The sequence below is a fragment of the Podarcis erhardii genome, assembly GCF_964252035.2.
Source record: "Podarcis erhardii genome assembly, chromosome: 16".
Taxonomy (NCBI): Eukaryota; Metazoa; Chordata; class Lepidosauria; order Squamata; family Lacertidae; genus Podarcis; species Podarcis erhardii.
The window spans coordinates 8057425-8074007 of record NC_138514.1 but is presented as its reverse complement, the minus strand read 5'-3'; the positions used below and the strand labels follow the sequence as shown (position 1 = coordinate 8074007).

The 16583-nt window shown below is 42.1% G+C and overlaps 1 protein-coding gene across 2 annotated transcripts in view; it reads right to left on the bottom strand.

The window, feature by feature from the left end:
- The window catches only part of UNC5D (unc-5 netrin receptor D), a 431213-nt gene that overhangs the window by 85944 nt on the left and 328686 nt on the right, over window positions 1-16583 (bottom strand). The window contains exons 8-9 of one of the 2 annotated variants that reach the window (XM_081843277.1): window positions 11574-11606; window positions 411-596 (exon numbers count right to left, since the gene is read on the bottom strand). In XM_081843277.1, coding sequence (XP_081699403.1) covers window positions 411-596; window positions 11574-11606 — 219 coding nt within the window. The remainder of the gene's footprint in view (window positions 1-410; window positions 597-11573; window positions 11607-16583) is intronic. The other variant, XM_081843278.1, reaches the window with a different exon arrangement.

The window sequence follows — 16583 nt, the reverse complement described above, 5'->3', positions numbered from 1 at the left end:
CTGTTATAGGCTTAGAAATGCTGATGGCTGCAATTATCAGTACAGCAGTGTACAGTGGTACCTCTGGTTAAGAACTTAATTCGTTCCGGAGGTCCGTTCTTAACTTGAAACTGTTCTTAACCTGAGGTACCACTGTATACCTAAATCCAAGATGGCAGCCCTTTCTGTGCTGCTTCCAAGTATAGATCTTTAGGTGTCATGTGGGACATAACCATCATGAAGCAGTTTCCCCACCATGACCGTAGAAGAACATATCAAGTTAGACTCTTGGTCCAGCAAGCTCAGTAGTGGTTCTTCAGGGTTTCAGAGGTTTTTCCTCACCCTAGCTGGAGAAACCTGGTATAGAACCTGAATCCTTTTGCATGCAAAGATGGACTCTTTCTCAATAAGTGGCATTCTGCTTTACCAACCTTGTCGGACAGTTTTAAAATTAAATGTCTGGAAGCCTCCTGTTAGGGCAGATGAGTCGATCACATCCACACCATATTCACTCTGGCTCCGTCTGTAGAAAGTCACACCAACGACAATGACGGCTACCGCAATGACGGCAGCACCCAAGCCTGAGTACAAGGCAATGTCCGTGGCATTCTCAATGTCTGCAAGGAGAGAAGGAAAGGCAACGAAATGAGGAACATGTTTCAGGCTTCCCATCTGCGTCCTGAAAGAAGCAGCGATGGACACTAAGCATTCGTTGAGCGTTAATGGGAGCCTTTTGAACAAAAAAACGTTTTGGAAAGAGAAAAGGAGCAAAGAAACACATGCTTCTGACTTGTTGGTTCTCTACCTTTTTAGAGATCTAAGGACAAGATATGTCCACCTTCCGATTCTCTTTCTGGGCAACCAGAGTCATCCTCAAAATTCAAGGACACAGTTCAAGAACGATGTGGAAGAGGGTCAGGGCCAGATGTAGGTTTGATGAGGCCCTAGCTACTGAAGGTAATGGGGCTCTTGATATGTCCAGCTGTCCTTTTTCAACAACAAATGTCGCTTTTTTGTGTTGAATATATGCTATATGGTAATTTATGGACCTAACAGCCATTTGCACATAACAAAATATGTATTTTATCAAAGTTTTTGTTGAAAAGCCAATGCAGAATGCAAAATCCATGCAGAATGTAGGTACCCTATATATAGAAATGAGCAAACCAGTGATATTTTAGGGAGCAGGCTAGCAGGCGGGGCCCATTACACAATACAAAACACTGTTGCTGCATGCAGGTTTTATTATATTTGTTTTTTATCTTATATTTGGGAAATGTACATGCAGGTTTTTTCCCTTTAAATTCCCCCTCCTCCCCCAAGAGTGGGGCCCTAAGCTATAGCTTGTTTAGCTTATATGCAAATCTGGCACTAGAAGGGTGAGTCTCGGGTGGAAGGACATGGACTGGAGAAAGTTCTAAGGGACAGACAAAGTGGTCTGAACAAGGGCTGCATTTAGCCCTTGGGCTTGAGGCACCCCACCCCTGTTATACCAATATATCCTTGTGTATGGATTTAGGAAGGGACAACCATGTTTTGGTCTCTCTCTTTCTTCCTCTGTAATGTCATATTCTTGCATATTTGTGTACAGCATATTTGTGTACAGCAGATAGGTGCAAATCTCATGCTCTGCTGCGGTACAGCTGAGGGGCAGCTTAAGGAAGAATAAGTTTAGAAAGTGATACATTGGGAAGATCTTTTTGTTTGTTTGTTTTTAAGGAGAACAATGCAGAATGCTATTGCTGTTCCCAGAAAATCTCTTATGCCAGAAAATGGGTAGGTAGGTAGGAAACGATGGACAAATACTGTATATGAAAGGTGAATTATGTCATTGGAACCATGCAGTTGTGGATCCATGAAGCTTATCTGAATTTTTAAAAAAATCTCCACACAGAAAACAGGCATTAATCTTTGTCAGTGGGACCAATTAGGCAATGTCACAGCAAAGGCTTGTTGAAGGGTTGTTTTTTTTGTTTTGTTTTGTTTTTTTTTTAAAAAAAAAAAACAAAAAAAAAAAACAAAAACACCCATCAGCCCCAGTCAGCACATCGGATTATTGGCCAATATGGGAGTTTGAGTCCGACAAAAACTGGAGGGCCACTGGCTCTCCATCTTTGATTTAAACTTTTGAGAAACAGTGCAGTTTAAATTCACAAACACTTTTCTAAATTCGCACACAAAAATAAAAAACAACCCTGTTTCTAATTAAGCAACGAACTAGAAGTTAAGGTTTTATCTTGGCAGACCTCTGGGAATGTGAAAAAATAATAATGTTACACTGTACTTCAGAGTTTTACCCTCAGGTTTCTCTTTTAAAAACAAAACATCGATCGATCGATCGATCGATCGATCTATCATCTCTATCATGGCCTAAGATTCCTAGTCTGGCACTTAAGGATTTGTGAAGGCTACTTACTCAATTACCGTATTTTTCGCTCTATAGGGCGCACCGTCCCATAGGGCGCACCTAGGGTTTTTTTTGGGGGGGGGAGATAAAGAAAAAAATATATTTCCCCTCCAGGCATGGGGCTTGGGCGGGGGAAGTCCAAGTTTTCCCAGACCCCAGACCCCAGAACAGGCTGCTATCCGCAAGCCTTGGGAGCCTGGCGGGAACTCCCGCGGGCTCCCAAGGCTTGCAGATAGCTTCCTGAAGCCTGGAGAGTGAGAGGGGTCGGTGCACACCGACCCCTCTCGCTCTCCAGGCTTCAGCGAAAGCCTGCATTCGCCCCATAGGACGCACACGCATTTCCCCTTCATTTTTGGAGAGGGAAAAGTGTGTCCTATAGGACAAAAAATACGGTAAATAATACAGAAACAATTTTCTTTTAAAGTCAGGGATAATAATTGAACAGACAAGCCACTAATATTAAAAACCAATATCAAATACAATTAAAACAACAGGCCCTTCAATAAACCAACAACTCAAGAGAAAACCAAGGAAAATAAATGGGTCTTTAGAGATTTCCTAAAGGGCTGTAATAAGAGGGTCAGATGAACCCCGATGATAATGCATTTCTCTTTGGTTTTCTGTGGGCCCAAGAGGTTAACTTCAAATTTTCACCATGTTTAGGAAAAGACCCCTGCTCTTCATTTCATCCCAATTGAATCATGTTGGGAAATGCTTGTGGGAAGATTAAGAATTATTCTTCCATTTCAAGACAGTCTTATTTGTTCCAAAAATGCCAAATGTTGATGAAACATTCATTTTAACATTGTTTCAGGCAAAACTAAACTCTCTCTCTCTCTCACACACACACACACACACACACACACAAAACTCCTTCTGATGGAATAGTGGAAAGTAAAGGAAACATAATGCTAGCAATGTGTGTGTATTGTTTTCTGTACTTACTTTAGACCAGATGGGTTTTATTTTTTAAAGAGTTGTATCTTATTTTGGTATATTTATATCATGCATTTCTTCCATCCTTAAACTCAAGGCAATATGCACAAGGCTGTTTGTTAGAAGACCTCCTAACTAGGGAAGGGCTTTTGGCCAAAAACCTTTGCATAATATACAATACAGATTTATTTATTTTTAATGCAGAGTATAAACTACAAGTTTTAAACACTGAGGCAGCTCAGACGGTCACTGAGATAAGCACAAACATTTCTTTGCTCATGCACAGAACTTCCTTTACTTCTCCCTTCACACAAACTACAATCAAACCATAGTTTTCCATTTCATCTGAACCAGGAAACTATTGTTAGAAGGGGTGGAACAATAAAACAAGCCCAAAGCATAAAACAGATGCCCATATAGACTAATAGGCTAAGGTTGAATATCTTTCCAAAGCTGCGTCATCAAATGATATTTTTCTAATCATATTTTTCTGTGTGCTCACTGACAGCAATTGGGTTTAGTAAAAGCGATGTTCAGTTATAACCTGGGCAACACAAATGTCATTATTATATTACATTATAAATTATTAACACACATATTGTGCATCTTAGGCCAGTACAACAACAATATTTTATAAATTTGACTTTTAATACGCAAGGATCTGTCTTTAAACTTACCCTGGAAGACAATACATCTTTAGGTAAACCCAACAAAACTTTAACATAAAATCACCTCGGCTTCAGTAAGGTGGCTTTATCAAGTTCCACTGCCTAGTTTGCAAGTTATCTCATGATCTGTGTTTTTCTGATACAGAAAAGATCAGATATTTTATGGTGGCGGGGGAGGGGGAGGGTTCACACTGGGAAGAACCACAACAGCATACTATGGTTCATGATTTTGTGCTGTGTCCCTCTTGTACTGGGACATAATAATTCCCTCCTTTCTTGGCTGGAGACAGATCATATGCCCATTTTGCTTGATCTGACAAACTTTGGTCTGTATTTGCTGTGTAAACTAGGATCAGAAACCTGGGAGAGGAATGCCAAAGTTTGACATATTTGCTTTGTCTCAAACCAGGACAGCAGAGAGGCAACTGGCTCATAGAAGAAGGATGGAGGAGCATGCAAGTCTGAAGCCTGGGGGCACATATTCCCCAAAGCACAATTTGGTGTTATGTTTGAGCCAAGACATTGTGCTTCCAACATTTCTCTGATGAAAATAGGGACATCCTGTTCCACAATGATAATTTTACTATTTATAACCCATACATCTTATTGCAGGCATTGGCAAACTCGTCCCTCCAGATGTTTTGGGACTACAGCTCCCATCATCCCTGACCACTGGTCCTGTTAGCTAGGGATGATGGGAGTTGTAGTCCCAAAAACATCTGGAGGGCTGAGTTTGCCTATGCCTTTCTTATTGGGTTGCCCCAGCATTCTGGGCAGCTTCCAACATATATAAAAACACAATAAAACATTAAACATTTTTTTAAAAAAACCTTCCCTATACCGGATTGCCTTCAGACGGCTCGGGGGGTCGGATAAGTCCATACCCTTCAACATTTCTCCAATGAAAATAGGGACATCCTAAGGAAAAGAAGGACATTCTGGGATCAAATCAGAAATCAGGATGGCTTCTGTATATCCGAGACTGTCCCTGGAAAATAGGGACACTTGGAGGGTCTGTGCTTCCCAACTTGGCCAACATCTATCAAAATACATTTTACGGTAATGAAGTTTCCATTAACCATTATTAAGTTCCATTAAAAACCTGAAGAGAATTTAAGAAGCGAAGAAACACAAAATGAAACATTTCGATCTAATGTATTAGGAATCGTAATTGATTTAATTATCTCATTTATACTAAAATTTTGCACAATCTGTGCAGGCCACTCATCTCCTCTGCTTTGCTGTACATTTCCTAGCAGAAACCAACAATCACAATTTCTTTGTTCGTCTCTCCTCCTTGCCACCTGCTACTAAAACGGCAAGCCACTGCAATCTACTTCTTTCTTCAACCCTCCGTTTGCTTGTCTGTGGAGAAGTCCACACATGCGAGAAACACAGTTCCCAAACAGAGAGTTATATATAAGGCTATTTACCACAATTGGTTGCTTCTCAATTATCTTAATAATTGACTTTGATTTTACATCAATGATGATTCATGTGGTCTTAAACTTAATGCCTGTTCCATTCAATAGCAAGCAACGAGGGGCATTTATATAACACATCTCTAATCTCGCAATTTAAAATAAAGAGTTTCATTCCCCAAGGTACTAAAAGGCACTAAAATCGACCTCAGCAGTTTGGCTAGCCCACTTTAAGGATCCAATCGTGAAACAGGAGATGAGGAGAGAATAAACAAAAGCACAGCAGCCAGCCTGACAATTTTAGGTGCTGCTGGACTGCCAAGTGTATTATATTCTAACGACTGGAAACTTCCCTAAACATCCAAGGTAATGATGAAACACTTTAAAGTCCACCCCACCTTTTCCTTGGCTTAAGCACAACAACTAAGACAGAGTATCACCAGAGGCATATTCCCAGCAGAAAAAGTGTCTGCTCTTGGCTGTTCAAATCCCATTCAAGTTCATTAGGATCTAAAACGTAAACGTATCTTATTTTATTAAGCTATTTAAAGGAACAACCCAGTGAGGAGAACAAGGAATGAAATGAGGGTCCCATCTGCGCTAAAGGAACATCATGCCACCTTAAACAAGCATGGCTTCCTCCCAAGAATCCTAGGTGCTGTAGCCTGTTAAGGGAGCTGAGAGTTATTAGGAGACCCCTATATTCTTCACAGGGCTACAAATGCCAAAGTTCCCTGTGGAAGAGGGATTGATTGTTAAACCACTCTGAGAACCCACTAGGTGCAAAAGGCAACACTGACTCCTTCCCCTCTATGGAAGCATGCACAAATTTTTCAATTTCTTTCAGTTCCTCATTTTTGCAGTCCAGTTTTCCACATTTCTGCATTAGTGTTGCTTTTTTTAAAAAAAGTTCTCATTATAAATAAATAAATGTTAGCATCTTAGTGCAAATCTCTTAATGTACATTTTTTTGTAAGTAGTTTTGCCTAATATATGTATTTCTGCAAACAATTTCCTCTAATGCATTTCCATATGGTTTTACTAATATATTCATTTTATGCATACTTTACCCTATAATATACACATTATCCGGCTGGAGAACAGCATCATACAATTCAGGGAAGTGGAAATTTTGAAGGACAGGTGTCTTTTGCATCACAAATAGGAAGATTTGCATTAAAACCTGAAATCAAATTCCTTCCATATCCCCATCCCTTTAGGGGTGTTGCAGGGCGCACTATCATAGCCCTGTTTTTTGTTTTTTGTTTTGTTTTTTGCAGTTAGATAGATTTTTATTAGGATTTTTTTTAAAAAGGTAACAGAAAAAAAGAAAAAATATAAATAACGATCAAAAAAAGAAAGAAAGAACAATACATATAAAACAAACATCATCCAAAAACAGAAAAGAAAAGAAAAGAAATCAAAGCTTTACATCACTTATTTTCATTTGCTTACTTCCTTGACCTCCTCACACCTCCCATTTTTGTATTCTAGTTCAATTAGATATTTCAGCAAATCCTTCCCAACTTTGTTTTTATCTTAGTAATTTATCTTAATATATTGTAGTTTTGCATTCTCTTCTTTCACCAATTCATTTTTACTTAATCCTTTATATCTTTTCTGCTAAAACCACATACTTTAATTCCAACCTCTTTCTAACATTCCTTAATTTTACAATATTTCTGAAGATATACTTTAAATTTTTTCCAATCTTCTTCCACCAACTCTTCTCCTTGGTCTCGGATTCTGCCAGTCATCTCAGCCAATTCCATATATTCCATCACCTTCATCTGCCATTCTTCCCGGGTGGGTAGATCTTGTGTTTTCCAATACTTTGCGATAAGTATTCTTGCTGCTGTTGTGGTGTACATAAAGAAAGTTCTATCCTCTTTTAGCACCAATTGGCTGACCATGCCCAGGAGAAAGGCCTCTGGTTTCTTCTGGAAGGTATATTTAAATACCTTTTTCATTTCATTATAAATCATCTCCCAAAAGGTCTTAATCTTTGGGCATGTCCACCAAAGGTGAAAGAATGTGCCTTCAATCTCTTTACATTTCCAACATTTATTATCGGGCAGATGATAAATTTTTGCAAGCTTGACTGGTGTCATGTACCACCTGTATATCATTTTCATTATATTCTCTCTTAAGGCATTACATGCCGTAAACTTCATACCTGTGGTCCATAACTGTTCCCAGTCAGCCATCATAATATTATGTCCAACATCTTGTGCCCATTTAATCATAGCAGATTTCACCATTTCATCCTCTATATTCCATTTCAACAGCAAGTTGTACATTCTTGACAAATTCTTAGTTTTAGGATCTAACAATTCTGTTTCCAATTTTGATTTTCCCACCTTATCATAGCCCTGTAGCCAACACAGTATAATAAGGGGAGAGAGCACACATATCAAAATGTCCAGCAAGAAGTCACTGCACTATATTATAAGGGCCAATCCAATTTAGGGTACGATCCAGCACTTTGCATTACAGGGGGTTGGACTAGATAATCCTTGGGGTTCCTTCAAACTCTACAACTCTGAATTTATATAGCCCAGGACCTTGAACCAATCTGGGGGTCTTGCACAGTCATTTGGTTAGGAGGAAGGAGAGGAGATGTACACCTCCTTCCTCCCCATCCCAATTAATCTGGGCTTTAAACATGTAGTTGGGGAGTGGGAGAAGGGGAAATCAAGTTGCCTGCACCCCTTGTTTCCACCCCCTTGTCCTCATCGCCATACTGCCCCCCTTTTGACAGCTCTAGATCACTCTGGGAGGACCTGATCTGACCTAGGGTGTTTCAGGGCTCCCTCAACTGAATCTGACCAATTCCCAAGTCAACCTGAAGCAGCCCAATTCAGTTCGTTATCTGGGCTTTGGACCTAGATGCAGGGCTCAGCCTTATCTCTTACTACACCAAGGTAACTGTGAGCACGCTAGAGAGCCAGTGGGAATTTGCTGAAGGGAAACATTGTTGGTGGGCACTCAGGACAAAGGAAAGCCCTGGGCACCACTATCCCAAACAACAGAGTTACATAAAAAAGAGAGATTTGTGCATAGACAACACCTTGTCGTCTGCAGTTGCAGTCAACAGGATGTAAGGATAAAATGCTCCACAGAAAGACAGGGAGACAAAAAAAACACCCCCAAACATTCACTCCACAATAGATATTGACATGGGGAGGAGGGACGCTACAGCATTAGCAGCCACAAACTGTTTTATAATAATAATAATAATAATAATAATAATAATAATAATAATAATAATAATTTTTTATTTGTACCCTGCCCATCTGGCTGGGTTTCCCCAGCCACTCTGGGCGGCTTCCAACAAAGATGAAAAATACACTAAAATGTCACAGATTAAAAACTTCCCTGAACAGGGCTGCTTTCAGATGTCTTCTGAATGTCAGGTAGTTGTTTATCGCTTTGACATCTGATGGGAGGGCGTTCCACAGGGCGGGCGCCACTACCGAGAAGGCCCTCTGCCTGGTTCCCTGTAACTTGGCCTCTCGCAGTGAGGGAACCGCCAGAAGGCCCTCGGAGCTGGACCTCAGTGTCCGGGCAGAACGATGGGGGTGGAGACGCTCCTTCAGATATACTGGACCGAGGCCATTTAGGGCTTTAAAGGTCAGCACCAACCCTTTGAATTGTGCTCGGAAACGTACCGTACTTTCTCTTCCTCAGAACATGATGCAACTAGCATGACCTAAACCCGCTCAGCCTTGCCTTCCACAAAGATGACACATGTGATGCATCCAGCAAGCTAGGTCCACAGGTATAGCATTATATTCAACACAGCACTAAGTCGCTGGATCCATGAGGGCAAGGATTTCTCCTGGCACAGCAGAATATTTTCCTGCTTTCCTCCTACCTGTGCAACCTCTAAACCTGTCCCAACCCATCAGAGCAGATTTGGGGAACAGAATGAAAGGCGGGGATGGGGGGGAGAAGATCTTCATGGCACTAGTGCAAATCCTTGCCCTGTCCCAATTATATCACAGCCCCCTATCTGGCTGGTAGCCAGTTGCAAAGTCCCATTCCACCAATCTAGTGTAATTATATTATCTACATTTTCAAAACAAAATTATGTGCTAAGAACTCAGGCTTCATCTAGATTAACAAACATATGAACTATGTGTGGGTTGTTTTTGGGTTTTGGTTTTTTAATTAATGTGAGTCATTTCCTAGCTTTTGATCCGTTTGTTAAGTCTTCATTTCTAACTTTTAAGGCAAATCTTTTCCTTCCCACAAATGCATTATATAATTTTACTAAAGCCTCAAATGTTAAGTATCTATATTTTCTGCTACAAAACCCAGAATGAGGCCAGAGGGAGGGGACATGGCTTTTGGCCAGTAAGGTGCATATTTTAATTCTCCGTCCAATAAATTATTATTACAGAAATGAAAGAGGAATCACAAACGTTTTCTTCATCAACATTTTAAAGTAACTACAATGTATTATACTTTGTAGCTCTGATTTTGATGTTGTTGCAACAACAATGGCAGTATTAACTGTGAATGCAGTTGTGAATAGGTCTGTTGATGTTATTGTTTCAAAGGAAGATATATTCTGTGACCTTTGTGACTGCACCAATGCCACCTACCCCTACCTGCCAGCCCCTTTGCCAACTCCCCTTCCCCCACACCTGGCCAACTCTTCCTCCTTTTACACCTCGCCTGACCAACCACCCCTTCACAGCTTGCCCCAACCCTTTTTAAAGGACATTGAGAGGCACTCCAGAGAGCAGAAGTGCTCCCAACTCTCCTTTGAATGCCACTGAGCCACTGTTTAATGGGGGGAGAACTTACCTAAACTTGTACAAGTAGATAAGTGAGGCTGGCCTGCACCCCAGACAGCTCCTTAACCCCCAATTCCTGTCTACCCCATCTCTGTTGCCAGTCTCCCTACAGTTCACCTCAAACTCCCCCATCCCCTCACAACTCACCCATAACTTCCCCATGGTAGGGATGCGGGTGGCGCTGTGGTCTAAACCACTGAGCCTCTTGGGCTTGCCGATTGAAAGGTCGGCAGTTCAAATCCCCGCAATGGAGTGAGCTCCCGTTGCTCTGTCCCAGCTCCTGCCAACCTAGCAGTTTGAAAGCGTGCCAGTGCAAGTAGATAAATAGGTACCGCTGTGGCCGGAAGGTAAACGGTGTTTCCGTGCACTCTGGTTTCTGTCACGGTGTTCCATTGCGCCAGAAGCGGTTTAGTCATGCTCGCCACATGACCCAGAAAGCTGACTGTGGACGAACGCTGGCTTCCTCAACCTGAATGCAAGATGAGTGCCGCGACCCCATAGTCGCCATTGACTGGACTTAACCATCCAGGTTCCCCATTCCCCACAGCACACCCCAAAATCCTCCTCCACAACCCTGTCCCTTCAACACTTGCCCTGATTCAACAATCCCACCGTCACTGCCACTGTTCATGGGCGAGACGGGAATGAAGAAGAGAAAGCTTTTTCACTATCTTCCACCCTGCCACTACCATCACCGTTGGCAAACAGGTCATGATGGGGAGGAGGAAGTCTCCCTCAGCAACCATGGCCTCCAGCAGCAACAAGGAGAGAACGGTGAGGCTTGCTAAACCTGCCCCTTGGTGTTCTGCCCAACTCCAACCCCCTTCTCCTTGACCTCAATGTCCCCTTGCTTGCTGGAGCAGCTCCCCAGCACAGTTCTGCATTGTTGCCACTAACACTGCTGAGGCTGAAAGAGTTGCATCAGTGTTGGGTCTGCAGCGGCAGCAAAAGCAGGGTGGTTTCTAGGGGCCTGCAACGGCCTGCCATGTCTGTTCCTGTGTGACTAGTCTGGGTTGCCTGCCGCTTGCTCATCCACCTCCCAGAAACACCTGCCTGCTGTTCTGCCACCATGACACAGCTAGTGTGCCCTCGTAATGATGGCCATGCAAACTGAAGTGTGCCAACCAGTGCTTTTTTTCTGGGGGGACGCAGGGGTACACATACCCCTAAACATTTTGTGAATCTAAGTTTGGTCTCGTTGAGGAGAAGTATTTCAATATGAGTAGGAAAATGAGAGTACCCCTAAACATTTTTGTTAGAAAAAAAGCACTGGTGACAACTATTCTTCTTCTTCTTTTTACAAATAAATATTATATAGTAAGATATTAAAAAGTTACATGAGAAGAAATGAACTTACTTTGGGGTTTTATTTCGTGAAGAGGCTTTTTATCTAAAAAGAGGAAGTGAGAGAGAAGAGAAAGAGAGAAAGTTGCACTTAATAAATGCACAAGGAATGCATTTCCTAGAACACTTTCTGTCCAGCTCTACAAATGAAATATTTTCTCCTTGGCAGCTGACAATAACCATTTTTATGTAATCTCTCTCCCCGCCCTTCTCCCGGACATATAAATTCCCTTCTATTTCTTTCATACTAAAAGTAAACTACTTAAAGTGTTTGGGGGAGGGAAGGAGGGTAATTATCAATTTTTAAATTTCTGCTCAAATGTCCAAATACACACAAGGACAATTGCAATTCCAGTCAATAAGATTTGTGACATTGATTTCAACAGAATGCAGATTCTATCCTTATCTGCCCCCAGACATGTATGGATGAATCTGAGAAGAGTGCAATAGAAAGGATATAATTTAAGCTGGCATTCTGCCTTGGGAAATGCTTTAGCTGGTAAAGTGAAATATTCTTTTCCATTGGAATTATTCCACCAAACAGAATTTCCAAGCTTTCACGAGCACCTCTTCCAGATACTACTAATTCTATGATAGATGCAAGGGAAAACAGAACAGTCTATCTAATCCAGTAAATTAGCTGCTACTGGAAAAAAGCAATGACTGTGTTCAGACAATGGTTTCTGAAAAGCAATGGGTGCAAATTTGCTCTTGATAGTAAAGTGGCCCTAGACCCTAGAGGTGATGACTTGAGAAGTGTACAGAAAAGGAGAGAGTAGGGAAAACCTCCCCATAGGAGGCACAAAACAAGTTAAAACACACTTTCCTCTAATATATGCTTGCTTATACACATTGTATGGCTGGAGAACCGCACCACAAAATCTGGAGGAGTGTGAATGTTGAAGGATAATTGTGTTTCAGTTCGCATATTGTTTCAATAACTGGGAATTGGGTAGTTTTTCATTAAAATGCAAAATAAATAAATAAATGTCAAATTGTTTTGTCATTGGATATTCTTTGGAGCCCTAGAATATTCTTCAACACAGAAGCCAACTCCTAGGACTGTGGGTACTTTGGCCCCCACAATAAAATATTTGAGGGCTGAGCCCCTACCCCGTTGATGGGCATTTCCATTCAAATGGTGTCTGTGCGCTGAGTCGTGTGATTGATTATGTGGGGCAGGGCTTACCTGGGCCCCCACAATATTTTATTCAAGTTGGCACCCCTGTTCTCCAAAAGACCACAAATACAATGCTCTTTTCCAGCATCCTGGCTAAGAAGCCCACAAGATGGTCATGGGAAGCCCAAAAGTAAGACCTGAGAGCAACAGCAATTTCCCTGTTTGTGATCCCCAGCAACTGCTATTCACAGGCATACTGCCAGGGGAGGCAGCACATAGTCATCATGGCTAGTAGCCACAGACAGCCTTAACGTCCATGTATTAGTCTAATTCTCTTTTAAAGTCACACAAGTTAGTGGACATTATGAGTTTCTGTTCAGCATATGGCTGCCTGCAAAAATCCTGCATGGCTATCGTACAATCCCTGCACATTCAAACTGACTGACATTCATCCATGCAAGGCCTTAAAATCTGCACTGGAAGCTGCTATCGTGTTCTGAAACCTGCCACTCCTATATGAAGTGTGCCTGCCACAAGTACATGCAGGTTGTCTTGCCTGTTATGTGTAAATAATTTCAGGCAAAGCAAGGATTTTGAACCGGAGTGTATGGCTTCTATGCAAGTTCAGAGTCTATGGTGGTCGCTAGTGCATCACACACAGATAAACAGGACAAATATTTGCTTAAATTTGCACATGCTCATTTATGCATAGATGCAAATTTAGGAATGCCTACTATAATTTAAATCAGGGGTGGGGAACCTCAGGCCCAGAGTGCTGAACTCCTTCTTCAACACAGAGTGTGTGCAGCGAATGGAGCGCAGATATAAACAGCTGTCCACAATATCTTTTCTTTGTTTATGTTTTTCGAAAATAAAACTAACGCTGCAAGCCATCACTCCTCACCAGCCAGCTTACAAGACATTTGATCAAATTAAATACAATTTCAATTAACCAATTATCCTATCACATCCCTTCCTGCATCTGGTGCAGAAAGTAACTCCCCTTTTAATTAGACAAAAAGTCAAGAGACCACAGGTGTGCAGCTAAGTAGGTCAAACTGCAAACATACACCTCTAAAGCCCACCTTGTTTCTGAGTAGCATTATTGACCACTTTAAGATAATGAAAAACCAACACAAATGTACCCTCCTGTCAAGTTGTCTGTCCAGTGGTGTAGTGTAGGGGGTGCAGGGGGGGCCGGCCGCACCGGGCGCAACATCTGGGGGGGGGGGCACGCTCGCTGCCTCCAGAGTCGCCGAAGAGCCTCGGGCGCAGGCTGTAGCAGAGCCCCATGTCTCGAGGAACCGACGAGCTGTGCGCGCGTCCGGGCTGAAGGCGTCTGGCAGGCAGTGGCTCTCAGCGCTGGCTGCGAACCCCGCGCGTCAGGGCCGCAGAGGGCGCGCCAAGCAGCCCCTCCTCACAGCCCCGCCGCCACTGCTGCTGCAGCTGCTGGGCCATGTTGCATTTTCCTCGCCTCTCTGCCCTCCTCCTCCTCCGGGCAAGCGGCGTCATTTGGGCGGCAGCGCCAGCGGCAACTCACCTCAGATCACCTGACACAGACCCGCCGCCATTGCCGTGGCTACCTTACCGTAAATACCCCAGCCCAGGCAGTAGCAAGAAGAAGCTGGCAGTGGCGGCAGGTTAGGAGTTAGGGGCGCAAATTACTTGCCTTGCCCCGGGTTAGGGGGCGCAAATACTTGCCTTGCCCCGGGTGCTGACAACCCACGCTACGCCACTGTGTCTGTCATAGAGGCAGCTGAGGGAATTATGTTCTTTCAGGAGAGAGCAGACCTTCTCCTTCATCCTTAATTGGCTGGATATCACATCACCATAGGGGTGGGGAAATAACAAGCCAAGGGACTAGTCATTCTGCTAGTCTGGGCTGGAGTTGGATGCTAGAGAGGCTTGATTTGCTCTATGGGCTGAATCCAAGGCCCTGGAAGTCTAATGGAGAGGCAAAGTTTGTTGGTCTGCTGTGAGCCCTTCCATCTTGTGCTCAGGTTGTATGTATGAACAAATAAAACCATATATCCTAAAGAAACCAGAGTCGTCAATGACATTCATTCCAAAAAAGCTGAACCCTGGGTAGGCATCGGCACCCCTGGAGTCTCTCGCTGTTCAGAGATTTGGGTGTAGCAACAGAAATGGACCACTTCGGGCATACAGTGGTACCTTGGTTCTCAAACACCTTGGTTCCCAAACATCAAAAACCCAGAAGTAAGTGTTCCAGTTTTCAAATGTTTTTTGGAAGCCAAATGTCCAAAGCGGTTGTCGGCTATTGTTTCCGGGGTGCCTGCACCAGCCGGAAGCTGCGCCTTGGTTTTTGAACATTTCAGAAGTCAAACGGATTTCTGGAACGGATTAAGTTTGGCGCTTTTGTTTTTGCTATTTATTTTGTGTTTTTGTTTTTGAGGCTTTTTCGGTTAATTTGTTTTTGAGGCTGTGTGGAACCCAGTTCATCTACTGATTGATTGATTGTGTGACTGCAGAAATGGATAAAAGCCCCCCATCCAAACAATGACTATCAACAGTGCAGGTAAGAATTTTTATTTTATTTTATATTTTTATTATCTACAATACTTATTTATTTTATAGTACAGTACATTGATTATTGCTTTTATTTTGTGGATCAATGGTCTCATAAGATAGTAAAATTCATGTTAAATTGAGGGGTTGTTGTTAAAAGTCCGGAATGGATTAATCCATTTTGCATTACTTTCTATGGGAAAGCCCGCTTTGGTTTTGGAACGCTTTGGTTTTGGAACAGACTTCCGGAATGGATTAAGTATGAGAACCAAGGTACCACTGTGCATAAAAGGGTTTAAACCTCCACCTCATGTTATCACACATAGAGATTAATACCAGCAAGAAATATATACTTAGTGGAAACAACTGCAACATTCTACCAGAGTTTTTTCTGATAACATCATCATAGAAATAGATGCTGTTTCCTGGTACACATCTCTGCACTGAACACTCTGCTTCACACTTGTGCTTTTCTGTCACTCACTAACCGCCGCTCCAAGGTGTAAACTAGCCCACAGACTCATACATAATGCATTACAGATAATTAGCTTGCAGTCTCTTGAGGAAGAATTACATGTTAGAAGCAAGCCCTGGTGGCTGTTTTTTTTTTTAAAAAAAAGATATAGCAAAGTAGGTTCAAGAAGGGGGTGAATTTCAGCAGAGCAGCAGTGGGTGGGAAGGGTGATTTTAAAACGTGCATCTTCATTAAAGCATTGGAAAACAGCGCCTAAGTATAAATGTGGACTATTTGCATTGAAACATGTTGTCACAATATTTGAAAATCACCACAGAACAAATAATTTAAATCATTGTGGTGAATTAAATTCATGAGCAATATTTGTAAATCTATGTGCTTTGGCTTGCAAGAATTCATAATACAGGAAATCCAGTTCTGGACAAATGAGTAGGAATGTGGTATTCAACCTGCCCCCCCTTCATTAATAGTTCTTTTCAGATGTTTATATTGATTGTAAAACAAAGGGGGTGTAGGACTCAGCATACTACTCTATCCCCCTCCCCAATAGCCCTCCTTGACTTGGAGTTAGGGTTGGGTGACTCTCAATTTTTGTATCTCTGTTTCTCATTTTTCCAGTTTCAGTTTTCCATATTTCTACCTCAGTTTTCCATATTTCCACCTTAGCAATTTTTTAAAATTAACATCCTCATAAAAATTCACCAGCATTTTAGCAGGAATTTATCCTGATATAAAGACTTTTGTAGGCAATTTTGCCTAATATACACATTTTCCCAAAATACTTCCTCCAAATACAATGAATTTTTTTGCATGCAATTCCCACTGATATATACATTCCTATGCATACTTTACCCTAATATATGCATTTTTTGTGCTGCAAAACTACACTGAAGATTTTGGAT